The sequence below is a fragment of the Symphalangus syndactylus genome, chromosome 11, assembly GCF_028878055.3.
Source record: "Symphalangus syndactylus isolate Jambi chromosome 11, NHGRI_mSymSyn1-v2.1_pri, whole genome shotgun sequence".
In the NCBI taxonomy this organism is placed as follows: domain Eukaryota; kingdom Metazoa; phylum Chordata; class Mammalia; order Primates; family Hylobatidae; genus Symphalangus; species Symphalangus syndactylus.
In genome coordinates, this window is record NC_072433.2 from 129,488,928 (window position 1) to 129,515,882 (window position 26,955).

At 43.7% G+C, this 26,955-nt stretch overlaps 1 protein-coding gene across 1 annotated transcript in view; it reads right to left on the reverse strand.

Moving 5' to 3' along the window:
* Window positions 1-26,955, reverse strand: part of MBTPS1 (membrane bound transcription factor peptidase, site 1) — a 66,013-nt gene that overhangs the window by 22,362 nt on the left and 16,696 nt on the right. The window contains exons 2-11 of the mRNA XM_055299720.2: window positions 26,240-26,726; window positions 23,700-23,957; window positions 20,226-20,429; window positions 18,373-18,483; window positions 17,850-17,959; window positions 16,395-16,511; window positions 15,547-15,614; window positions 12,036-12,138; window positions 9,639-9,790; window positions 6,395-6,556 (exon numbers count right to left, since the gene is read on the reverse strand). Coding sequence (XP_055155695.1) covers window positions 6,395-6,556; window positions 9,639-9,790; window positions 12,036-12,138; window positions 15,547-15,614; window positions 16,395-16,511; window positions 17,850-17,959; window positions 18,373-18,483; window positions 20,226-20,429; window positions 23,700-23,957; window positions 26,240-26,402 — 1,448 coding nt within the window. The 5' untranslated portion in view covers window positions 26,403-26,726. The remainder of the gene's footprint in view (window positions 1-6,394; window positions 6,557-9,638; window positions 9,791-12,035; window positions 12,139-15,546; window positions 15,615-16,394; window positions 16,512-17,849; window positions 17,960-18,372; window positions 18,484-20,225; window positions 20,430-23,699; window positions 23,958-26,239; window positions 26,727-26,955) is intronic.

The window sequence follows — 26,955 nt, forward strand, 5'->3', positions numbered from 1 at the left end:
CCAACTGTATTGCTATATAAGAAACCAAATGGAATATCTTTAGGGATCTTGTGACTTTCACAGGCAGTTATAATCAACACATATCACAGTTAAGTTATCTAAACAGATACCACTTTCACAAGTCTAAAGTTCACAAAAAAAAGTAAAAGAAAAGGAAATAGGTACCACCTAGTTTTAAAAATCCTGAATGGACTGGCCATGTGACAACAATTGTATGCATCAGCAAAGGTATCTGTTCTACCTGAAATGTGTTTGTAAACTTTGCTGGTAACTCTGCTCTGTAATCAGTTTAATTCGACTACTAATTCAACAGATTTAACTAGGAAATCATTATTAGCAAACAGAATTCAACATCATATTAAGAAAACAACATAGCACAACCAGTGGGATTTATTTCAGATTGGTTCAATATTGGGAAACTCATTAATATCATAAACCATATATATTAATAGGTCTAAAGTATTCATATGATTACCTTTCTAGATGCTGAAAAAGCATACAAAATTCAATCCACAGTCCTGATGAAAACACCCAAAAAAAAGCACTAGACAGATAATCTACCACAATAAAAAAAATATAGATAGATACACACCTTAGGGATAAATCCAGCATCTTACTTAACAGAGAAACACAAGAGGCATTTCCATTAAGATTAGGAACAACACAAGGATAGCCACTCTCTCCACTGCTGTTCAACACTGTGCTAGAGATACCAGCCCATGCAACTAGACAGAAAATAATCAATGAAGCCTTAAGAATTGGTAAGGAAGATGTAAAACTATCTTTATTTCCATATGGTAGGTTAGTATACCTGGAAAACCCTAGAGAAGCAATAATAAAACTAACTCAAACAATAATTCAGATAGGTAGCAGGATATAAAATTAACATACAGAAATAAAATCAACCAGTTAGAGAATATACAAGAAGAGAAAGCCCCAACTACAGCAGCAACAAAAAGATTAAATACTTAAACTTACCAAGAAATCTGTAAAACCCATATGAAGACAACTGTAAAACCTCCTGGAAGACATACAAGACTTGAGCAAACGGAAACACATCCTTTGCTCTTAGACAAAATAACTGCATTGTAAAAATATTATTTCTAAGTTCATTTAAAATTTGATGCAATTGCAACAAAAATTCCAACAAACTTCTTTCACAGAATTAAGTTGATATGAAAATTCATATGAAGAAAACAAACATGCAAGAATATCTAAGAAGGGCCAGGTGCAGTGACTCACGCGTGTCATCCCAGCACTTCGGAGGCTGAGGCAGGAGGATGGCTTGAGCCCAAGAGTTGAAGACCAGCCTGGGAAACATGGCGAAACCCTGTCTCTACTAAAAATAGAAAAATTAGCTGGGCATGGGGACATGTACCTGCAGTCCACCTACTTGGGAGGCTGAGACGGGAGAATCACCTGAGCCCAGAGGACAGAGGTTACAGTGAGCTGAGATCATGCAACTGCACTCCAGCCTGATCCACAGAGCAAGACCCTGCCACAAAAAAAAAAAAAAAAGAATAGAAAAGAAAGGAAGGAAGAAGGAAAGAAAAGAATACACAAGAAAACACCAAAAAAAAAAAAAAAAAAAAAATTACAAGGGGAACTAGCACTAACAGACATTAAAACATGCTATAAAGTCTTTATAATCAAAACAGTGTGGTACCAGTACATGGACAGACAGACCAGTGGAACAGAATGGAAAGATCAGGGATAGACCTAATACACATGAAAACTTAGTACATAATAAAGACAGTATCTCAAATCACTGGGGCAAAGATGGACTTTTTTTTTTTTTTTCGACATGGAGTCTAGCTCTGTCACCCAGGCTGGAGTGCAGTGGTGCAATCTCGGCTCACTGCAAGCTCCGCCTCCCGGGTTCACACCATTCTCCTGCCTCAGCCTCTCCCAGTAGCTGGGACTACAGGCACCCGCCACCACACCCGGCTAATTTTTTGTATTTTTAGTAGAGACGGGGTTTCACTGTGTTAGCCAGGATGGTCTCGATCTCCTGACCTCGTGATCCGCCTGCCTCGGCCTCCCAAAGTGCTGGGATTACAGGCGTGAGCCACCGCGCCCGGCCAAGGATGGACTTCTTAATCACAAGAGCTTTAACAAATGGGTGGCCATTTGGCAAAAGAAAAAATTAGATCCCTACCTCTAATCAATACACAAAAATAAACTCCAAATGGATCAAGAAATTTCAAGTAAATAAAAGAAAGCAAACAAGTATTAGAAGAAAACACGGGTGAATTTCTCTTTTACCTCCCTCAGTGCAGAAAAAGACTTTCTAAGAACTCAAAATACAGAGGCATCAGCTGAAGAGTAACAAATGTGACTATTAAAAAACAACCGCATGTCAAAAACACTTTACACTAAGTCAAAAGACAACTGACAAAGTGGCAGAAAAATCTGCAACATGCATCCCTGACAGAGGGTTACTAACCCTAATATATCGAGAACTCTAAAAAGGGACCAAAAACCCCATCGAAAAAGAAATGAACAGACAATTCACAAGAAAGGTAAAAAAAAAAAAAAAAAGCTCTTATAGACTTAGGTGTTCAAACTCACTCATAAATAGAGAAACACAAATTAAACAATACTGAAATACCATTTCTTACCAGATTTGTAAAAAGTAGCAAGTACAACAGAACACTCTGTCAGTGAGGCTCTGGGGAAACCGGCACTCACGCACACTGCTCACGCCAACACAAACAGCCACAACCCTTCTGCAAAGAAACAAAGCAATGCCTAACAGAGCTACCTGATGCTCTCAACGCTGACCAGCAATGCTACCTTACCTAACAGAGCTACTGGATGTTCTCGACCTGGACCAGCAGTGCCACCTTACCTAACAGAGTTACCTGATGCTCTCAACCCAGACTAGCAGTGCCACCTTACTTAAGAGAGCTACTTGACGCTCTCAACCCAGACTAGCAGTGCCACCTTACCTAACAGTTACCTGACGCTCTCAACCCAGACCAGCAGTGCCACCTTACCTAACAGAGCTACTGGACACTCTCGACCTGGACCAGCAGTGCCACTTTACCTAACAGAGTTACCTGACGCTCTCAACCCGGACCAGCAGCGCCACCTTACCTAACAGAGCTACCGGATGCTCTCAATGCTGAGCAGGGTAAATTTTTAGGAATTTACCCTGAAGAAACACCTCCAACAAAACTAAGACACACAGGCCTGAGGTTATTCATTGCAAGTTTATAATTACAAAATACTGGAAACAACTTAAAAGCCCATATGCAGAGAAGTAGTGGCTTAAACAATTGTACATTCCCAGGATACAGTTGTGAAAAACGAGGAGAATCTCTATGCACTGACGTGGAGAGATTTCCAGGACGTTAAGTGAAAAAAGCAGAATCCAAAACAATATCCACAGCGATGCTATCCTTCTATGTATGTGCTCATTTGTGGGGTGGTGGGGGCGGGGGAAAGGATAAACCCAAACCTGATGTGATGGTTACCTAAGGCATGTGTGGAAGCCTGGTAGAAAGAATGGGCGAGTGGGAACTGACATGGTTTGGATGCTTTTCCCCTCCAAATCTCATGCTGACTTGTAATCCCCAATGTTGGAGGTGGGCCTAGTGGGAGGTGACTGAATCACGGGGGCAGATCCCTCATGGGTGGTTTAGCACCATCCCTTTGGTGATAACTGAGTTCTCGCTCAGCTCAGGCAAGATCTGGGTGTTTAAAAGTCTGGGATCTCCCCGCTCTCTTGCTCCCTCTCTTGCCATGTGATGTGCTGGCTCCCCTTCACCTTCTGCCATGACTGGAAGCTTCCTGAGGCCTCCCCAGAAGCAGGTGCTGGCACTGTGCTTCCTGTACAGCCTGCAGAACCAGAAGCCAATTGAAGCTCTTTTCTTTGTAAATTACCCAGCCTCGGGTATTTTTTTATAGCAATGCAAGAACAAACTAACACATCCTTAGAACCACAGTAATGTTTCACACACCCAATAACAAGTTATAATCAACCAGGATGTGGGGGAAATCTAAAAAGGAACACAAATATGAATAAATGAGTCCAACTGTATTAAAAAGACACCAAGGAAAAAATTAACCTAAGTAACTGAAAAAAACCACTATAACTATATTCTGTAGGGCCAAAGATAATGACGCACTATCACAAATGCTACATTCAAAACATTCACAAGGACATGGGCTAGCAGTTCCAAAGCTGCTCAGTACATACACACTACGACCAAGCAAATCAGCCAACATATTGTGGATAATGAGAGCCAGGCTTCTCACTGTTGGAGAATGGAGTTAGAAACAGAGGTAACATGACCATCTCTGTAAATAAGAAATAAATAAATAAATAGAAACAAGGATAGGGAAAGGCTGGAATGAACACTGAGATACTGGCTGGAATCTGGAGGTGGCATGAACTTATGCTTCCAGTACATACACAGGCAGATAAAGAAGCAGGTGTGTGTGTCTGTGCACGTGTCCATACATTGCCTAGCTCTGTCCGAAGAGCGCAGTAACCACTGTGAGCGCAGCAGCTTTGAGCACCCCGAGTGCCCAGGTCTTGATTTCTTTAGAAGAGGCCATCAGCAAAGAGCTGCTTGGAGACAGAACTGATACCAAGGCTAGAGCACAGAAGTGCATGACAGGACATCCTGTGCTGCCAAGAAGACAGAAAGTGCTCAGAAAAGGCTGGACACATGCTGAAAACACACATAAGCCAACTACATGGAGTTCCCAACAGCCAACTTGGGGACAATTTGAACGACCAACTAAATGATGATATTAATTATAATCCACAGAGTAAAATAAATATCTGTGTGTCCATATTGATACAAAGAATTGAATAAATAAATGGGACAGAAAGGACAGCTCTTCCTTCCAGGAGAGTTCCAATTAATAAATGCACATGGAATGAAGGAAAAAGAAAATCATCACGTGTCAAAGTCCTCAGCAGTAATCACCAAAGGCAAGAACCATCAAGGCATGCTAACACGAGTGAGTAGAAGTATGTGAAGAAACAAGACCATCTCAAAACACTCCCCCACAAGACACTGAGAAGTCACAAAGGAAACACGGGCTACACAGTGGAGACACCTGGCACGCACCACCCCTGGCCCCACAGGGCCAGGAGCTCAGGTCTCCTCTGCAGGACACTGCTGGCTGACACCTGCAGCTGCTGCCCTCAGGTCCTCACATGTCTGTGCCAAGGCCACGCTTCCCCTGGGGCTGCTCCCAGCCAATGACTAAGCACAGAGGAGGCACTAGGGCAGGCCCATTCCTGGGGGACACAGGACTCCTCCAACAGGCAATCTGGTTCAAGGATTTCCTATCAGCCAAAACTTTTTCAGGCCTGTGCGAGCCTCTTCCTCCCCAGACCTCCTAACTTTTCGGTGTCAGATCAGCAATGCAGTTCTTGCCTATTCCCACACCCTTCCCTTTATCCTTCAGAGGCCCTCACCCCCCACAAATCTTTTGAACATCTAATCTGAGCTTGGCGTCTGCTTCTTGGAGGACCCAGACTGACAGACCACATTAATCAAATGATGAAAATGAACACCACCGATAATAAGATGAAGGAAAATGGAGGAACCGTCTGTGATTAGAGGAAACTAAGAAGACAGGACAACGAAATCCAACATGGGATCCTGGACTGGATCCCAGAGAAGGGACCTGTGGGACAATGGGCGGAATCTGCGTGAAGCCTGCAGGTCAGTCAGCAGTGCTACAGCAAGGTTCATTTCCAGACTCTGAGGCTCATGCTGTGGTCAGCAGTGCTACACCAAGAGTCATTTCCAGGCTCTGACACTCATACTGAGGTTATGGAAGGTATTAAGGTTAGGGAAAGCTGGGTGAAGGACTCAGGGGTTCTCATGAACTATTTGTGACACTTTGCTGTAAATCTAAAATCATTTCAAAATAAGGGTGAAAGCAAAGCAGGGCCCAGGCCAGACGGGAGCACCACGGGAGCTGGCGAGATGTAAGTGGTCTGCTGGTGAATTACAGCACAGTGTCAGGGTTTGTATGTTAGTTTTAACAGCTGTGCTCCAGTCATCTGAAATGGTGGCATTAGGGGAAACTAGGCAACCTTGCATGACAACTCTCTCCTATTTCTGCAAAATTTCTATAAACCTAAGATTATTTCAAGAATCTAAAAAAGTAAACAACAAAAGCAGAAAAAACCACTCAGAAATCATTACTTTTAACCATTTATATTAAAGATAACATCAGTAAGTCGACAGTAGCTGCCAGCAGTACCCTGGTAGAAGCAGCAGCAAAACCTCTCCGAGCACCCCGAGAATTCTGTGCTTAGTCGTCATTTTTTTGTTTTGAGGCTTGTATTTTGTGCAGAGGGAAAATTCACCCAGAGCCCAGTGAAGGAGAGAAGGGCCCATTGGCAGGACGGTGCACTGACCTTGCCTGTGGCTTGTAGCTGTTGAGGATCTGATAGGCTCTGAGCAGATCGAGCTTGCCGTGGCCTTGCTCAAACATGTTGACCCCGGGGAGCCTCCGGGCTGATGCAATCAGGGCCTGCTTCATACTCGCAGGATTCACCAGCTCACGCTTCTGGACTGTGCTGGAGGAAAAATCAAGCATTTGCTTATTCTCTTAGTAAAAGAATGAAAATTGGACCACTAAAACCTAACCTACAAACGTGCACTTAAGAGGCCTGCAGTCGTTTCGTATCTAACGGGTGCTTGTCTGGCACCACCCGCATGAGAGAACGAGTGCGCACTCATTTCTGTACTCACTCCAGGACTGACTGCTCCGCAACCTTCTACGGGACCCATGGGCTAGCACCATTTATGCTAAATGCATCAGTAACATATTTTTCTGATAATTCAACTAATCAACCACATAGGCTGCAGAAGGCACAAATGTGTAGCAGGTACTGACTCCTCAGGGGACGGGAAGCCTGCTGGTTGCAGGAAGAAGACGCCATGGGACACAGCCTGGCTGGGAGGAGGAGGAGCACACTCAGATCCTGGGGAGGGGCCATGACACAGGATTGGCAGGAGGCACAGGTCTGAGTGAGGACCACCGCCTCCAAAGCCAATCCTTGCCTTTTTGTTTCCAGATTGGGAGGCTCGGCTGGGATGAGCCACCCTGACAGATGATGCCTTTCAGAACGACAGACCTAAAGCCACCTTCAGTTTCACCGTGAGAATGCATCTGAACAAGCTTGAACACACAGTGCGACCTGGCTAGGAACTTAGCCTGGTGATATTAGCGTTAAAACATCCATTTTTGTGTATCTATGTATTATAAATACAAGTCAATTTTAATTCCTAAAATTGAGGGGGGAATATCAGTATGCAAAAAAGGAAAACGTACTCTCCTAAGTTCCTGAATGTTTGTATATGATGGTGGTTGGTCTTGGGGTCTAGGCAGGTTTTCTAAATGGGAAATCTGACGTAAGAAGACGAGATAAAGTAGAATCAATTCTTAATGACAGAAGAAAAGAATTGCTCAAAGCTACGGGTCAACAATCTTCCTCCTCTTCCGGCCTATAAAGTGAACTCAAGGGTTTCGTTCCACTGCCTTTCACAGCATCATCAGGCTGGAGCTCGGGAGGCCCACCACTGCTGCTTGGCTTCCATTATAAGCGACTGTCACACACAGAGGTGTTTCTGAATGATGACAATGGCAGTTTTATCTGCTGCAGTGAGATCATGAGATTGAAAGGCTTCCTTGTTGCTGAAAATATCTGTACTTAAAGAAGCTTCTGGGAAAAGGAACAACCCCCCAGCTGCCTGCTTACTCAACAGCAGAGAGCTGACGGGCTCAACGGTGAAGGCAGAGCCCTCACTTCCTGCTAACAATCATGGCGTGTAGGAGAAATGAACCAGTATTTTCTGTTTCCAGAATCAACAAGATTACAAGCAGCAGCCCTAACTGAATTCTTTCCACCTGGCAAATACAAGCGTGCAAGTAGGCCAGGTAGCCCACTATCCACCTTCCCTCCACTCTGTTCCTCACTTAATGTAACACCGGAGAGAGGAAAAGAACTGGAAGAGAAGACAGTGTATCCAGCAAGCACATGGTTATTCTCCAAAGGCCAGTCTGGCCAATGTTAACATTCTCAAGAATTTGGCTCCAAATAGTAAGGGAAGAACAGAGAAAGGGGGAAAGAGATGGATACCTACCCCTTTTTTTGGTAGAGATGGGGTCTCACTATGTTGCCCCAGCTGCTCTCAAACTATTAGCCTCAAACAATCCTCTTGCCTTGGCCTCCCAAAGTGCTGGGATTACAGGTGTGAGCTACCACAACCAGCCCAATATCTAGCTTTATTAAGGATTACTAACAAAATAATATCTGGCATTAGAAGCTAAAATCAATATTCAATTTACTTAAAGATAATTTAAAACATAAAGACATTTAATACTATTTGCCCATATTAATTAATTTTTAAATTAGCATAGAATAACTTCCAAATACGCAGAGTTTTGTGTATCACAATACTCAACTAAAACTTCATCTAGATAGAAGAAGTTTTATTCCCCAATTTATTTTTGGGGAAAATACAGTGACAAGATAAATGCCAGCCCCAAAGACATCTTCTTACAACTGAGAGTAAGGAAACACGGGCCTCCGATGAAAATGAGAGCATGTGAACATCAACTCTGGTCTACGCGCGCAGAGAACTTTACTGATTGATCAGCTCATGGAGACAGAGTGTTGCTCTGTCACCCAGGATGGAGTGCAGTAGTGTGATCTCAGTTCACCGCAACCTCCTACTCCTGCGTTCAAGCAATTTTCCTGCCTCAATCTCCTGAGTAGCTGGGATTACAGCTGCCCACCACCACACCTGGCTAACTTTTGTAATTTATAGTAGAGACAGGGTTTCACCATGTTGATCAGGCTGGTGTTGAACTCCTGACCTCAGGTGACCTGTTGCCTCAGCCTCCCAAAGTGCTGAGATTACAGGTGTGAGCCACCGCACCCGGCCTCCTTGAGAACTTTCTTCCATTTTCATTATCTGCAAGATTAAGGGCCAGTCACTAAGCTCCATTTCAACTGCATGAGATTCAGTGAAACAAAGCACAGGGGTGACTGTCAGTCCCTGGTGGGTTTGACATCCTTAGCTATAGAGAACATTAAAAGGTGAGTTCCCTTCACAAAAACAACAAATGGGTAACACTGTGAGAAGACGGATGTGTTAATTCGTTTCACTACAGTAACCTTTTTACTATCTATATGTATTCCATAACATCATGTTGTATATCTTACATATACGCAGTAGGATTTTTTATTTTTAAGTGAATCCCCAAGGAAACGGAGGATATATGGCAGGGAAATATCTTACTATTTGTTCCTTGCCTGATATATATGCTTGCTTGGATATAAAAATCACAGTTCTAGCACATGAATGGGTATTGGAAAACAGAACACAAACATAAAGAAACAGGTATTTTGCCTATCAGCACTTTGTTTACTTGGGCTTATAAAGTGTGTTCACATTCATGTCATCTATCTAAAAAAGAAGTGACTCCTACCTCTTTGCAGAGGTGAAGAAGGAGAGACAGAGCAAGGCTGTGAAGGGCCTAAGCTCTCAAACCCAAGTCAGGGCAGAAGCAAGACACGACTCCTGCTCTATTGGCACCAAGTGCTCCTGTCCTGACGTGGGAGCTACTGGTCTCTGGGGGGCAGCACTCACCTCACTAACAAGGTGACAGCGCCTGCAACCACTGGAGAAGCAACACTGGTCCCTGAGAGGGCCCGGCACCCCCCTTTCACGCCGGAACCCCGCACGCCAGCACCATAGGTGACAATGTCAGGTTTCACGCGACCGTAGCCTCCTGGTAGCTCCTATGAATAAAAGTAGCTTGGTTTCTACATGTCGCACATTGGCATACAGCCACATGCAATCATAAGTGAATCAAACAAGAACAGAGATATCGGTTAGTTAAAAACAGTATAACCTTAGGAAGGTATTGGTTTTAGTCTGAAATTCACTCCAGGCCAGGCGCAGGGCTCACACCTGTAATCCCAACACTCTGGGAGGCCAAGGCAGCTGGAGTGCTTGAGTCCCGGAGTTCCAGACCAGCCTGGGCTCCACAGCAAGAACCCCATCTCCACAAAAAATACAAAAATTAGCTAGATGTAGCGGCACAAGCCTGCAGTCCTGGCTACTCAGGAGGATCACCTGAGCCCGGGGAGGTCAAGGATGCAGTGAGCTGTGATTGTGCCAATGCACTCCAGCCTGGGCAACAGAGTGAGACCCTGTCCGCCTCAGCCCCGGCCCCCCAAAAAAGAGAAAAAAACAAAGAAATTCACTACAATACAGAAAATAAGCTTAAATGATAATGTAGAAAGTAAAATTTTTAAAATATATTTTATAACAACCAGAAAAATGGCAAAGGCATAAAGCAATTAAAAGATAAGTATTTTAATTTTGCTGACATGCCAGACTAGAAGTGGACACTGGCTTATCAATCAAGCCCAGAAACTGGAAACTGCTTTATCTCTAGATAAGTTAAAATTAGAAATATGTTAGAAATATTAGAAAATTAAAATATAAAAAAACCCAAACATGTTTCTTTACAAGGAAAAAAGTACATGGTATGAGCGGATGTTTCAAATGGCTGTAAAAGAGGAAATAAGAAACCATTGAGAAGGAACAAGATAACCACACGACTAACTTGGGATAAAGTTTTAATAAGTACTCGCTTAAGCTGCTTAAGAATTGGGGCAAAACGAGAATTAGAATAGGATCTCATATTCTGTCAGAAAACAGGAGACCAATTTGAAGGGAAGGCCAGGGACCGTGGATGCATATACTGGGACACCGAGTGAAGGCATCCTCCACTGCAGCTGTGATGATGGAGGGACATTTCTCAAATGCCATTAAAAAGCTGGCTGGTGATGAAGGCCATGGACGTGACATCTCATCAAGGTTCGGTGAAAGCGTTTACACAGGGAGCTGGGGACAATGTGGGTGACATCTCATCACGGTTCGGTGAAGGTGTTTACACGGGGAGCTGGGGATAAAGCGGGTGACATCTCATCACGGTTTGGTGAGAGCGTTTACACGGGGAGCTGGGGACAAAATGGCGGATGCAATTTCCTAGTATCCGGCAGCACAAGGAACATGCTGAGGGAGCATGGACGGGAGGACACGCAGCCTACCCTGGACACACTGTCACATGAGAGAGTGGTCCCCAGCCAATGGGTCAGTTCCAGGAAGAGGCACATGAGTGTGGGAGGCAGGGACCCTGGTGGGGCTGAGTAGCGGGGATGCTGGGGGCTGACGCTGTCACAGTACCAAGGCTCAGGCAGAAGGCAATCCTGTAAAGTGCTGCAGTGTGGACGAGGCCCACAGTGTTCCCAGGCAGTTGGGAATCTTTCTAGGGACTTATCTGAGGCCTCTGAGTGTGGCACGTGAAGTTAAACACCAAGAGATGCTCTGACCCTGAAGAATGAGAAGGGCAGGTGCCCCCCTCAGCCACAGGGAGGGCAAAGGTACCCAACTGCTGTTCTGCAAGAGCATCTAATTCTTCGTCACACTTTGACAGGTAAAGGTGGGTGAATTTGCTGCATAATTAAACCGCAAACAGCTGAATTATTAACTGTAGCAGTTATTTTGAATTTGTCCAGCTAAATACAATTGTTTCTGTGTTAGCAGAGTTGATATTAAGCTGTTCTCAATGGCTTCACCAACTTCTTAAGGCCCCCTCACAAAAAAAATCATCTCACCTACCATTGAGGTGGAGTGCTTACCACTACTAGATAGGGTAAATGAGCAGGAACCCAGTTCACCTAAAGGTGAGTTCCTCAGAAATCAGTTAAAAAGTGAAACTGGGAAACACCACTTAGAATCAGCCCGTGCTCATCACAGCAGTTGTGGACTTGCCAGAGTAAAGTGGCAGATGCTGAAGGGGCCAGATCTGTCGTCCTCATGGCTGCGCAGGCACTCACAGCCCTGGCTATTCACATGTGAATGTGACGGTGTCTGTGCACTTACAAATACACCCCAAGGCTCGTCAACAACCGGTGCCACTAGCCACAGTAGTTTGTCCAGCTAAATACAATTATTTAGCAAAGAAGGGCGTACCCAGGTAGTCATTCCCCTTGAAGAAAAGCGGGCGATGTTATCTTCAAAGTCAATGCCGCCTACTCCAATCACATCCATTTGATCAGCAGGGTTATTCAGAGTGCTATATTGAGACCAAAAAAAAAAAGAAAAGAAAAAGAAAAAAACAAGAGAAATAATTTAAAATGGATGATTCAAACCAGGGTGAATACTCCCAGAACAATCTAAGACTGTATGATCTTCTTCTTTGGGAAGACGTGTGCAGCTCCTCACGGCTGTCCTGTGAAAAGCATGACCCTGCCACATTCATGCTGTGCTCAAATTACGCCATCTCACCTGGAACGCCCCTCCTTTCTTCTCCCCCTGTCAACTTGGCACACTGGGGCTCAAGGCTCACGTTTTCCCTCCAGCAATCCAAGCCTTAAGCATGTGTACTTGCCTTGAACTTCACAACACTTAGCATGATCACAATTTATCATCTAATGACACATTCTCACGTCACTTTCAAATTGTTCCCAGTACATTCATCTTAACTCCCCAGCTAAATCATACACTTCTCTGGGAAGAAACCATAACCACACATTTGCATCTGCCAAGGTCAGGAAGTGGTAAGTTTTCGATTGACCTGTGGTGGTGTTCTACCCTCCTCATAGGGAACCGTGGAAGGACTATCATTACTCTGTAATCTTGAGCTCCTTAGAGTCTCTCCAATACCTTAAGTGCACTAGATCTGCAAAATAATTATAGTGAAATGAATAATGGCAAAAATGTGTAAACAGCAAAGTCAAGATAAAGATGAACTATCTGAAAATATGAGACACTCAGTTATAAAACTGCATTGCTAAGCTTTATTATGGCTCCACTACCAAAAAAATGAACTCTTTGACAATTCAAGAACTACATACAACTGATTCCAAGTGGGTTAAGAGATAATAGCAGCATGAAGTTCTCCTTCTAGAGTGTGTTTTTAACTGCCAATTCCCAACACAACAAGACAAAGTGGTACTGCCTTCTCAGCCCACTGGCCACCAATATCCTACCAGTTGGTCATTCAGAGGAATGAATAATGATTTTCTGATGACTGATGCTAGATGTTTACACATTCCCAGGAACTCAAGGAGCAGAGGCTGGTACAGAAGTCACTGACAGAAACTCCCACTGAAGGTGACCAAAAAAATACCACGTTCCCACCCTCCTGTACCTGCTAATCCCTATAATGCTTAGTGTATTTTAAACCCTTGAAAAATAAGGGAATGCATCAAGAAATCATTACTGGTATTGAAAAGGAGGGAGCTGAGGCTGCAGGCTCGCTGGCACCACCAAGTCTAGGAGCACCAAGGGCACAGGACCAAGAGAAAGAGACCACAGCAAAGGGGACCAGAGGATGTGTGCCTCACTCCCAGAAGAGCTGACGTATGCATGTTACTGTCCTCAGACCAGCCCTGGGAGCAGTCCCACCAGATGCCCAAGCAGAAAAAACCACACCCGCCACAAGCTGGGCTGCCGTGATCACATGCCACGTCCCGTCACTTCAACAGCCAGCAGGTGGCCAGGTCTGTGTGAGGCAGCAAGAGGGTACACACAAGACGGAGATGGGGCCTTCCTGGCAAGGCTCTGCTCCTTCAACACACTATAAACTCACAACTCTAATAAGAAGCTATCGAGTGCAACCACCCACAAAAGCCACAGGGTTTCAGAACAGCAGCCAGTGTGTGACAAAGCAGTCCAAACAGCATGCGAAAGAGCTGGGAATCCAGACAGGTGTGGCCAGGAGGATGGGCAGAGTGATGGGGTGCAGAAGATGTGAAAGAAACAGAAGGACACTCATTCCAGGCAGGTGTATATGCGGAAGTGGAAGATCAAGGTGAACTGAGATTCTGGCTGGAGTTGGCCAACTACGGCCCACGGGCCAAACCAGGCCCACACCTGTTTTTGCAAATACAGCGTTGCTGGAACACAGTTACGTTCATTTACACATATATCACCCACAGCTGCTCTCACACAATAACGCCTAACATATTTATTATCTGACCCTTTACAGAAAAAGTTTGCAATTCAGCCTACAATACTGAAGACCTTGAAAAACAAAAGAAAAATGTGGATTTCATCTATTAGGCAATAATAATCCGCTGCAGATTCTTGATTAGAAAACTGCTATAATATATGTTTGAACAGTAGAAATACACACAAAAAAGAAAATGGGCAGCTGCCATTCACAGAGCATCATCAGCATTCACGGTGCTCTCCCCCTGCTGTCTGATTTCAGCCTCATAGGCACCGTGCAGGCTGCTCTCTGCTCCCATGACAGGTGAGGGAGCTGAGGCTCAGAGAAGTGACGGTGCCTCAGCCGTTAAGTGGCAGGTCGGACCTGTCTGCTTCCACACCTAGTTTCACCCATGTTCATGCTGGAAGAGCTGGGGTGGGAAAAGACTCAAGATAGGAAAACAGGCTAGGAAACACTGACACCTGGTGACTCTGAACTGACGAGTGCCAGCCTTGAGTGGGGACATCAGAAATGGGAGGAACATTTAAAAGGGAGACCAGAAAACCTGACGAGATGACTTAATAACTGGTGTTTGTCATGGCAGAGCTATAGCGAGGGTATGTTCGTGCCACTTACATCTATGGCTCATGATACATATCACTGATGCAACAGCAAAATCCAGAACCCTGGACCTCTAACAAGGTTCAGGATCATTTACTCAACTATTAGGCTAGAATCCTATGAATGCCAACACTCGCGTTTTCTGATAAACAAACATGAACTTCACATAGCTTCACCTTGTCTTATGCCCTGGATTTGCGTAAAGCATCCTACAGAAACTTTGAGCACAAGAAATGACTTATAAACATTATCTAGAGAATAAAACGAAGCTGCTGGTGGAAAGAAAACTGAGACCTCTAAACAGACAGGAGTGTAGTGGCTGGGATTCAGTGGCAAATGTTTCACATCTCATGCTGCTTAAGTTTAGCACAAAGGCCCCCCTGTGACACTGTCCTCCCTGCCTCTCTCCTAAATGATCCCTCTTATCAACTCCCAAAGCACCGGCCATGTTGCCGTTAGGCCCGCCAGCACTTCCCCTGTGAATGAGTGTGACTGTGCTCGCACGTGCTCTTTCAGAGAGGCAGAAACCTCTTCCGTTTGCCTCTTTACCCGGATGCTTTGCACACAGATCTCATCAACACTGCAGAATCCCTAATAGATTCAGTTTTCTGATTGATTTTGGGGAAAAAAAAGTAGTTAGAATAAAAACTTTAGGCCTCTAAATTACTATTTGTAACAAAATTTTAAAAATATATAAATAGAAGGAAGACTGGCCTTGAGGTGACAACTGCTGAGGTGAGTGGTGAGTACCTGGGTGTTCATCATACATCCTATAGTATTTTTTTACATGAGGAAAACTTATCCTTAAGACAAAGTTTTAGACAGACATAAACAGGTAACCATAGGTGGATACACAAACAGGTAACAATTTTTCAGTTATTTAAGGGGGAAAAAATCCCCAAGGTCATCCCTGCTGGGACTACTTACCCATAAAGGGGTCCGTCATTGCCAATAGCAGAAACCATGATTACATTGTTAGCTGTTAATTCCCATACCTACAAAAGGAGCATTTATTTAATGAAAGTATACCACTCTTAACATGTAACGGTCAAAAAAAAAAAAAAAAAAGCCATACACAACGTCTAAAAACAGTTCTAAAAAAAGCAGCACTGGACCATTATAAAGGCAGATGTGCTGGCAACTTGCATTTTTAGAGACTACCACCCGGGATGGAGAAGCACGCAGTGCACAGAGCAGATGCTGACTTTCTAGTCACTTTCAGGAAAACACAAATTGCATGTTTAGGTAAGAAAGAATTGGCAAGGCATGGTGGCTCACGCCTGTAATCCCAGCACTTTGAAAGGCTGAGGTGGGTGGATCACCTGAGGTCAGGAGTTGGAGACCACCCTGGCCAACATGGTGAAACCCCATCTCTACTAAAAATAGAAAAATTAGCCAGGCATGGTGGTGTGCACCCGTAATCCCACTACTTGGGAGGCTGAGGCAGGAGAACTCCTTGAACCTGGGAGGCGGAGGTTGCAGTGAGCCAAGACTGTGCCATTGTACTCCAGCCTGGCCAACAAGAATAAAACTCCATCTCACAAAAAAAAAAAAAAATCAGCAAGGCACCACGTGCTCCTTATAAACACCTACTCTGAGGCCTCTAACCCACTCAGTTTATGACATGCAAATCACTGAAGCTCACTAGCCATCTGTTCTCACAAAGCTGTCACCACCTGGATGAAAAGCCACCAACACACTAGATATGATGCAAAGTTGGGTTGCGAAAGAGCAGGAGCTGTCACCCAAACCCTGTGTGCAGTGACTCCACAAACCTTGTCAACAAAGGGATGATCCATGAAGTCCGGGCCGCCGATGCTGAGGTTTAACACGTCAATCTTCTTTAAGATGGCATAGTTGAAGGCGTCCAAAAACCAAGATGTGTAAGATACCTAGTTAAATAGTAAAACAGTCTGCTTAGTGTTTCAATCAAGTTTTAAAGTGCTAGGACAGTTTTTATTTCTAAGGCTCTTAAAATCACTAAGTATTTCTCCTAATATTTTTTTAACTTAAAACCAGAAATAAATCCTGAGTACGCATAATGCTCTGGAGAGTAAAATACAACACCTAGAAGATCTAAGTCCTTGGAGCTGAACCTAAGGAAGAGGCAGCTGTGTTCTGCAGGTGGCCTATCTCTCTAGGTGAAATGCACAGCTCTCTACACAAAGAATGCCTTCCTAGATAACACCCATGCTCCCAACTGCCCCTCTCCTATAAAAGGACTTATCCCAAGGCACTTCTATTAAGTTAAGCATTTTGGAATAGTTCAACTTATCTATCTAATCTTCTTCATTCCTAAACAGACTGAAGGACAAATGGCAGCAGTAACAGTTATTTCATAGTATCAGTCCTCTGATGTTCAAGTGCTCCTATGCTCCTTACAAAAGCTTCATTACTTTGTGGATCACCTTCAGCTGTTGCTTTTTTTAAAAATATAAAATTAAGTTTACCATAAGAAGAGAAGCAATGTAATGATTAAGATTATGTTTTTAAAGGTTTTTAAAAGACCATGTATTTATATTTTCTTATATACACCGAAGAAATTCTAGGAGGAGGTATAAGAAAGGAACATCATCACACAGGAGACACCGGCAAGTGAGGAAAGAACCTGCTGGACGGGGACGGGGTGGGGGTCTCACTGTGTTACATTCTGACCTTTCTGAGCTATGCATTACCTATTCAAAAATTAACATTAAAAAATAAGTAATGAAAAAAGAAATAAATACTAGGACCCTCTCCCTTTTCTACAGTTTCCAAATGAAGAGTGAAGGAACAAGGCTTGTAAACTCACATTACCCAACACAATGCCAGGTGTTGGGACACAAAGGTAAATAAAACAGCTCAAGGTGGTAGGAACCCAATCAGAGAGGCAAGCACACTTATTCTATGTGTAACTGTTCTATTCTATCATGCAGACAACCGACCCAGGGCACAGAGGCCTGGGGAAGGCTGGAGGTAGAGAAGAAACAAGGGAAATCAAAGAATCGTCGTAAGTAGTAGCCTCGGGAGGGTCTTCAGGGTTCAACTTAGGTTGACACAGTGGTTGGTGGGAGAAGGGCGGAGCCACCCAGGAGGCAGAGGAACAGTAAACTGAGCATGCATGCTGTGGTATGAATGGCTCAGCGTCACTGACGTGCACTCCTTTTACACAAGTGTGTACAGTACAGTGATTCTGCTTTTTACATTTCAGTATGAATTCCTCAAGTTTCAGGAGTCCTCAAAACACCTACCTGATTATTGGTAAAGACCCTGAAAATGTGAAGTTCTGCATCTGGAGCAAATCCTTGGCACTCCCTCATGCTGGCTATCACACCTGCCACGAATGTGCCATGGCCCAACCCTGTAGTCCATAAAGAAAACAATCCCATAAAATACACTGAATAGCAAGTGCCAGGATGCAACATTCCAGGCCATGAGTTCCACAGCTTTCCATTTCCAAGTGCTGGACAGAGGAGCGCCTCTGCTGCTGCTCTACGATCCCCTTGGACGTCACTGGCACAAGCACCCCTTCCAGGTCTAGCCACTCCACGCTCTCCCGGACAAGGAGCTGCCCCCACACCAGGCATCCCCACTCTCTCCTGAAGTGCTACTTCCCGACATCCTATGAGGTATTCAGAGCAGTTTCTGCCACAACAAAAAGCACAATAACAACCTGGGCTGGTCTGAATAATTGCTGGACAGACTGTGGAATCATGCACTAAACACACTCTCAATCGATCACACGACCACATTCTCACTGCCGCTGAGACCCACCATCGTCCAGCGTTCGCTCGTTGGTCCAGTTGGTTCTCTCCTTCACATTTTTGAAGTGGGGATGCTTCTCGCTCAGCCCAGTGTCAAAAACAGCAACTCTTACATTAGCACCTTATTCAGAAAAGAAAGCAAACACAATCATGTTTGAAGAAATCATCTTTTTGGATTTTGCCTATAAAATACATTCCTTCCTGGGACCCACAGAAAATGACATATTGTGGAAGGCCAAAGCTGCTCAGAGCAAACAAGTTAGGTCAGCTGCTCCCACGGTCAGCTGGCTGAGCCAAGGCTAAGAAAAGAGGACAGCAGCAGCAATGCCATCATCTGCCGCCAAATAAGATTTAAGGATAAGCAGAAAATCTTTCTAGACCCTCCTCAACTGCCACAAGCACTCAGGATGGAACCACCCCTTCCACTCCTAGCAGGCTTCTTAAGGCTCCAGGCTGGCACCTACTGATACTCCCCTTCTGGCAATTTATCACAGGTCTCCACCCCCAACCTTCTCAGAGGCCCTGCAAAACACTCACAAACCACACACCCAAGGAGCGGGACACAGAAAATGGGAAAAGGGGGAAGCATTCTTATTCCCAACAGGGACAGCAATTTATTCAATGCTGCTCATTTATAACACAGCAAACTCTGCCGCAAGGAACAATTAACACCACATGCGGCTAATCACACATAAGGAAAATCACTGCAGCATGCACTTTTCTATAATAGTAAGTCTATTCCAGACACTGGCCAAAGCCATCAACACCAATGTGAAATACAACTGGCCTGTCTGACCAAAAATTCTAGAAAGCATCTAGAAAAAAAATATAGAATACCTATATGACTTAACAGCTAACCAACGTAAAGAGGGTGATGTCTTTCTGGCAAAAGGGCTGTGTACATATCAATAATATGTTAAATAATCTATTAAACTGAGATAAATATAAAAATCAATGCTACTTTTAAAAAATGCACACAGAAAATCAGAAACCATTTGGTTTGGGGGGAATAAAAAATTACTTCCGATGACTAGAAAATTTGTTTTGTCAAGGAGTTCTCACTCTAAAAAGGTAAAACCATGGGGAGACACACATTTTAATGAAATGCCAGTCCACCAGGTATTAAAAGGTGAAGTATCTCAGATACTTTGGAGGGCAGGACACCAAGGAGATCAAAGGAGAGGTAAGGCTCCCTAAGTCAAGGAGATACGAAAGACACCTAGGCAAACTGCCATGTCCTGGGAGCAGGTGAAACTGGCTTACATGTAGAAGTCAAGGTAAAAATCTTCACATTAGATAAAACATGAATGTTTTGTCATGATGAATCAGCAAGGGAAAAATCCTTATTGTTCTGAATTTTATTTCACAGGACATGATCATTAACACTGCTTCCTGTTCTAAAACAAATCATCAGCAGGTGTGATAGTCAATTACTTAGCCACTCTGCATTCAGGGCACCAAACTCAAGCGATAAACTAATTTCCATGGAATTGCCCAGATCAGGGACCATCTTTCCCCGAGAAGTGACAGACCTCTGCAGGCCTGTCGGTCAGCGCCAGCAGCCAGCAGTGCTGTGCTCGTTTGTGTATGTGTCAATAGGAGAGAAGCGCTCCACAGCCTTCCCTTCTAACCTCAGAAATGGTAACAAAAAGAAGACACAAATAGTGACAATTAGAAAAGCCACAGAAACAAATGCCTGGCATAACAGGAGTCAAAGACAAGGAATACTTGGCTACCTCCAGCTAAACAAATAGTAAGAAGGCTGGATGTGGAAGGCTGCAGGGCTTTAGCACTAGGCAGTCCCGAACATGGAATTCTTGCATGTCTGGACTTTCCACGCCTTCCCTGGGAAATAGCACACACCTGTATATCCCATCTGCCAGAGCACGTCTGCCTGCAGTGTCTGGGCAACCTGGCGCGGGATGGCTCTCAGCAGCCGTCTGCTCGAATGCCTTCCCGTAGCATGCCAGAAGCCAGAGCCCAGGGAGAGGCTAGCTCTTCGCAGGGGACGCGATGATTGCCACTTCTGGCTCCACCGGGTTTCATTGCAGGGTACTGTGGGGTCAGCTACAGGCAAGGGAGAGAAAGGTCAGAACAGAAGAGCAAAACGAACTACACCATACCCGCCAGGCAAAACTAAACTAAACACAGCGAGGATTACCATTTGCCACTCTGTTTGAGGGAAAGTGGGATTATCTTCTTTTTCTAGAAGGACAGTCTCAATGCAATTATAACTATGGGACGTTATTTAGCTGTCATATTATTCCCAAATAGTTCTCTACTTGAAATTTTCTAACCAAGGTAAGGCAGAGAAAGACTGATTAAATTAAATAACAATAATTTAGAAAGCTAATTGTGATATTAAAACTAAAGAAAAACCTGATTTTTCATCAGCAACTTGTTCTCACTGAAGCAGAAGGGGGAAAAGTTAAAGAAAATGACCCTAAGCATTCACGGAGTTTAATTTTTACTATAAGTTTCACTAGATTTCTTGGGAAGGCAAAAGCCATCAAATATCAACAGGACTTAAAAAAACCATATATTGCTCAATATTCTCAATATTCTTATCTGCTAGAATTTCACCTTTCAAAAAAACAGAAGAACTACAAAGGAGTGAGAGATGGGGAATTTCTGAGGGTGATGGAATTACTCCATATCTTGATTTTGTTGGTGGATATTTGATGGTATACTTTTGCCAAAACTTGCCAAATTGTACTCTAAAAAGGACGAATTTTACTATCTGTAAGTCTCTTTTTTTTTAAAAGCAGAGGAAAAAGGCAGCACCACAGAAATGGCCTAAGGGTTTTCCCCTTACCTTTCCAAGACCATGTTACAATGAGCAAGTCATATTTCAAATCAGTTTTAAGAAGAGAAAATCTGTAATACTAATACAGTTCCTTTCTAAAGCAAATCATTGTCATTTTTATTCTAGCCTTACCAACCTACACCCATGTAACTACAGAGACCTGGAAACACATACACTCACGCCAATTCTGGTAAGTAAATATTTGCACAGTCCAACTGAAATGGTTCTTAAATGAAATTCCTTTGCTGAGTCTGATCTTTAAGTCAACAGCATGGGACAATGCTGCAGGTACTGACTGAAGAGCAACACTGACACCAGGAACGGGCCTGCTCTGCTTGACCCTGCACAGGCCAGACTCTACCTCCAGTATTATACTCAGTTCAGAGCTTCACAGCTTTCGAACAATTTAGAAAAATTAGTACATTCAAAGGAAAACACTTAAAATGATGAGGGGACTTGAAATCAAGTCATCTGAGTAACTATGGCAAGAACTGGGGATTAGCCTGGAGAGAAAAAATTGCCAAAAGGGACACACCATGGATACCTTCAAATATCAAAAAGACAGCTATCTTCATCATATCTTTAACTCCTGTCATGTAGAAAACAGGTAGGCTTTGTCTTATGGCCCATGCGATAGAACCAAATGGGTGGGATCCAGAGTGAGAATGGTGTCAGCCCAAAATAAAGCAAAACCTTCTATGAATAAGACCCATAGAAATCGTTAACATTTGGTTACTCACAACATCCTGAACACTCTACTAAGCTTTCTTCATACGCATTATTTCATGTTATCTTCATGACAGCCCCGTGACAATCTAAGCTTTCTTCATATGCATTATTTCATGTTATCTTCATGACAGCCCCACAAGGTAGGGAATATCATCTCCATTTTATGAATGAGAAAAACTGAAGCTTCAAGATGGAAAAGGTGCTTACTGCTGAAGGTCACAGCTAACTTCAAGGGGCATGGGCACACAGTGGGCGAGTCTCCCCTCACAGGGGTGTCAAGCACCCGGAACACACACAGCGGAGATGGTGTCCAAGGGAATCCCATCTCTAGAGAGCCTAGGATTCTTGTGCTAAAATTAGGCAACTCCGTGTTTCCTAAAGCATTCTAGAGCTCTTTAAGATAACTGAAGTAAAAATAAAGTCAAGTAGAATACCACAATGTATACATTTCGCTAACTGTATCAGGTTTGACTCTCTTTTATCTTCCTGGATTATTTTGAGGTGTTACTGCTTTTTAAGGAGAATAATACATAACATCTGGAGTAGCAGAAAAGGCTCCAAAAAAGTCAAACGCCTAAAGTTTACACCTGGTTTTACTATGAAAATTAAACTTCTCTTCGTGTGTGTGTGTGTTTAATGCAGCAAAACCTCAGAGGCTCTTAGGCCTAAAATATGATGGACAAAGAAGAGTAAAATTTTAATTTCTTCTTCCTTCTGATGAAAGAAATGATTGTAAATAATAACAGAACTAGCAATTTGTTAACCTGATTTCAGATAAACAGGAAAAAAAACGCTTTTCCTTTGGTAATACATATCTTTGGAAAATATCATTTAATAAATTTGCAATTTATTATTTGAGGCTAAATTCTATTTTGACAAGCCCAATTGGAATGAAGTAGGAAAGACTAAGCCCTGGAGAAGAAAAGGAAAAGCCAAATTCCTTCCATCCTCACACCTGCACAGCTGATGCCTTAAACAAACTCAGCTGATGCATGACCATTCCTGGTCAGGAGGCTTGGAGAAAAACAAAACGAAACCCCAGGAAAACATGTTTTGCAAAAGTGCCTTTAAAAATGGGGCTGGGAGCGGTGGCTCACGCCTGTAATCCCAGCACTTTGGGAGGCTGAGGCACATGGGTCACCTGAGATCAGGAGTTCAAGACCAGCCTGACTAACATGGAGAAACCCCGTATCTCCTAAAAATACAAAATTAGCTGGGCATGGTAGTGCATGCCTGTAATCCCAGCTACTCGGGACGCTAAGGCAGGACAATCGCTTGAACCTGGGAGGTGGAGGTTGCGGTGAGCCGAGATCCCGCCGCTGCACTCCAGCCTGGGCAACAAGAGCGAAACTCCATCTCAAAAAAATAAATAAATAAAAAGGAAAAGAAAAAAGAAAACACACACTGAGAGAAGCAAAATGCAAGAAAGAAGCAGACACAAGGACGCGTCTTTCAGCACAAGAAGACGGCCGCAGCCTTGAAGTCTGAAGGCTTTGAAACGAAGCTGGCGAAAATCACTTCAACAGAAACAAAGATCACTACCAGCTACTACTGCAAACCCTCAGATTTTCTTCTACCAGAACAGCACGAAGTCTCTTTTTAAAAAAAATTCCACCCCCAACACCAACCCTGTACACTAAACAAAACTAAACTAAAAAATTCCTACCAGGAAAATGTTCACAATTAGCAAACTAGATGGAAGGATGCGGATACTTACCGTACTATTTTTCAACTACTCTGCAGCTTGAGATTTTCAAAGTAAACAGCAGAGATAGAAATTTGCCTACAATCACAATACTCACATTCAGCATACTTGAGGGAACGAAAGACTTTTCGTTGCGGCGTGACCCGTTTGATGTTTGGATGATCTTCAAGTGTTAGCAGCCCCGCTTTCTGTTTTTCTTTTATCTGAATCACTTCAAAATCACTAGGGTAGTCACTGGATGGATTGTTTCGAGGTATAATTCTCCAATTGTCTACTTCACTGCTCTTCAGCGCACTTGAAATAAATGAATTTCTAGCTTTGGCTGTAAAGTATCCATTGAAAGCCACAATATATTCTGAAACCAATCACCACAAACAAAAATAAGATTTATGCACATATATTATAACATATACTATATTGTATCTAATCTAAAATCTGGCAAAAGAAAAATTATCTTAAAGCCCACAGCAGACGAGAGGAAAACACAAAGACCAGTTTAAGTACCTAAACAGCTGTCTGCAGAGCTTTGAGGAAAAATGATCCATTTGGGGCCGGGCGCGGTGGCTCATGCCTGTAATCCCAACACTTTGGGAGGCTGACGTGGGCAGATTACGAGGTGAGGAGTTGGAGACCAGCTTGGCCAACCTAGTGAAACCCCATCTCTACTAAAAATACAAAAAATTAGCTGGGTGTGGTGGTGGGCACCTATAATCCTGAAAGGCTAAGGCAGGAGAATCACTTGAACCTGGGAGGCAGTGGTTGCAGATCGCGCCACTGCACCCCTGCCTGGTGACAGAGCAAGCTTCCGTCTCAAAAAAAAAAAAAAAAAGGTCTGTATGAATCACCTAGCCACACAGAATACAGCATTCAAAACCAGATACCCGTGATATTTTTTTAAAAAGCAAATACAGAAGTTTGAATACACAACAAAGAAATGTATATAATTTTTTTCAAGTAGGAAAAAGAAATTCAGAGAACTGAATGCTCAGTTAGTGTTTCTTAAAATGAAAACAGTAACAAAATTCCAGAGTGGATTATGTGAGACTATTTGCTCAGTTCTTCACATCTGGTCACTCAAACTTTAGAACGTAAACATTCAGCACCTCCCAGTTCCCCACCTTCACCAACTACAATGGCATCTGTTCCAAAGAATCAAGGTGTAGGCTGGGCACAGTGGCTCATGTGTGTAATCCTAGCACTCTGGGAGGTCGAAGTGGGTGGATTGCTTGAGCTCAGGAGTTTAAGACCAGCCTGGGCAACATGGTGAAACAAAAAATAAAAAAATTAGCTGCGCAGGCTGGGCACAGTGGCTCATGCCTGTAATCCCAACACTTTGGGAGGCCAAGGCAGGAGGATCACCTGAGGTCAGGAGTGCAAGACCAGCCTGACCAACATGGAGAAACGCAGTCTCTACTAAAAATACAAAATTAGCCGGGCGTGGTGGCGCATGCCTGTAATCCCAGCTACTGGGGAGGCTGAGGCAGGAGAATCGCTTGAACCCGGGAGGTGGAGGTGGAGGTTGCGGTGAGCTGAGATGGTGCCATTGCACTCCAGCCTGGGCAACAAGAGTGAATCTCCATCTCAAAAAAAAAAGAAAAACAAAAATAAAAAAATTAGCTGGGCATGGTGGCAGGTGCCTGTAGTCCCAGCTACTCAGGAGGCTGAAGTGGGAGATCACTTGTGCCTGGGAGGCCAAGGCTGCAATGAGCTGAGATGGCGCCACTGCACTCCAGCCTGGGCGACAAAAGCAAAACTCTGTCTCCAAAAGAAAAAAAAAAGAAGAAGGTGTAGGTACATAGTTCATGTCAATTTCGTTTTATCATATAAGCTCACTCTACCGGGAAAACAAACTTAAGCAAAGTTAGCATTCATGTGCTGTGCACTCAACCCACTGGAAATTTACTACAGAAGCCCAGGTGCAGTGGCTCATGCCTGTAATCCCAGCACTTTGGGAGGCCAAGGAAGGTGATCACTTGAGGTCAGGAGTTCAAGACCAGCCTGGCCAACATGCTGAAACCCTGTCTCTACTAAAAATACAAAAAAAAAAAAAAAAAAAGGCTGGGTACAATGGCTCATGCCTACAGTCCCAACACTCTGGGAGGCCAAGGTGGGTGGATCACAAGGTCAGGAGTTCGAGACCAGCCTGGCCAACATGGTGAAACCCCATCTCTACTAAAAATAGAAAAAATTAGCTGGGAGTTGTAGCGGGTGCCTGTAGTCCCAGCTGCTCAGGAGGCTGAGGCAGGAGAACTGCTTGAACCCGGGAGGTGGAAGTTGCAGTGAACCAAGATCGCACCATTCCACTCCAGCCTGGGCAAGAGAGTGAGACTCCATCTCAAAAACAAAACAAAACAAAAAATTAGCCAGGCACAGTGGCAGGCGCTTATAATCCCAGCTACTTGGGAGGCTGAGGCATGAGAATTGCTTGAACCCAGGAGACAGAGGTTACAGTGTGCCGAGATCATGCCACTTTGCTCCAGCCTGGGCGACAGAGTGAGACTCGGTCTCAAAAAAAAAAAAAAAAAAAAAAAAAAAAGAAAGAAATTTACTGCAGAAAAGAGGAACATGTTCTTCAGCAATAGCTAATCTTGAAAAAAATAGGATGGGAGGTCCTAATATTTAAGACAACATTATTACCATATTCCACAACTGTTGATGAGAATTCCACCTTCAAAGTCAGGTGGGAACAGCCCGGGCATGGGGCCTTTTCAGAAGATTTCTTTTCCAGTCTGTCGCCCAGATGTTTCTTCCCACAGAGCAAAACCACTAGCAGAAGCAGCCAGATGTTGACAAGCTTCATGGTCACAAGCGAATATGATCATAAAATTGCATACATTCAAATCACACTTTTTTCTTCTTGATTAGAAATGAATTTTTGTTTCGGCTAAAAGCTGCAACATTACTGATCAGCCATATTACAGTCTTGTCCAACGTAAATAAAAGTTAAATCCCATGGCCTTTTGTGGTTCAGCCTGAAGAGAGGCTTTCATTTCTTTCTCCGCTTCTTCTCCATCTTGGAAATAAGGCTTCTCTCACTCAGGCCGTGATGACTGAGTCCTATATTCCATTTGTACCACAGAACCAACGTCCAACGGGGTTGATCAATCAACCACTGTGAGCCAATCTATGAAACAAAAAACAGTGCACACAGACATTAGTAGCAAACTGACATAGCCACGTATGATTTAGTTGTATTTATAATTTAAACAAGTGGGTCAGCCAGGCAAGGTGGCAGGTGCCCGTAGATCAGCTACTTGGGAGGCTGAGGTGGATCACTTGAGCCCAGGAGTTTGAGTCCAGCCTGAGCAACAAAGTGAGACCCTATGTCTAAAATAATAAAATAAATAAGAGGA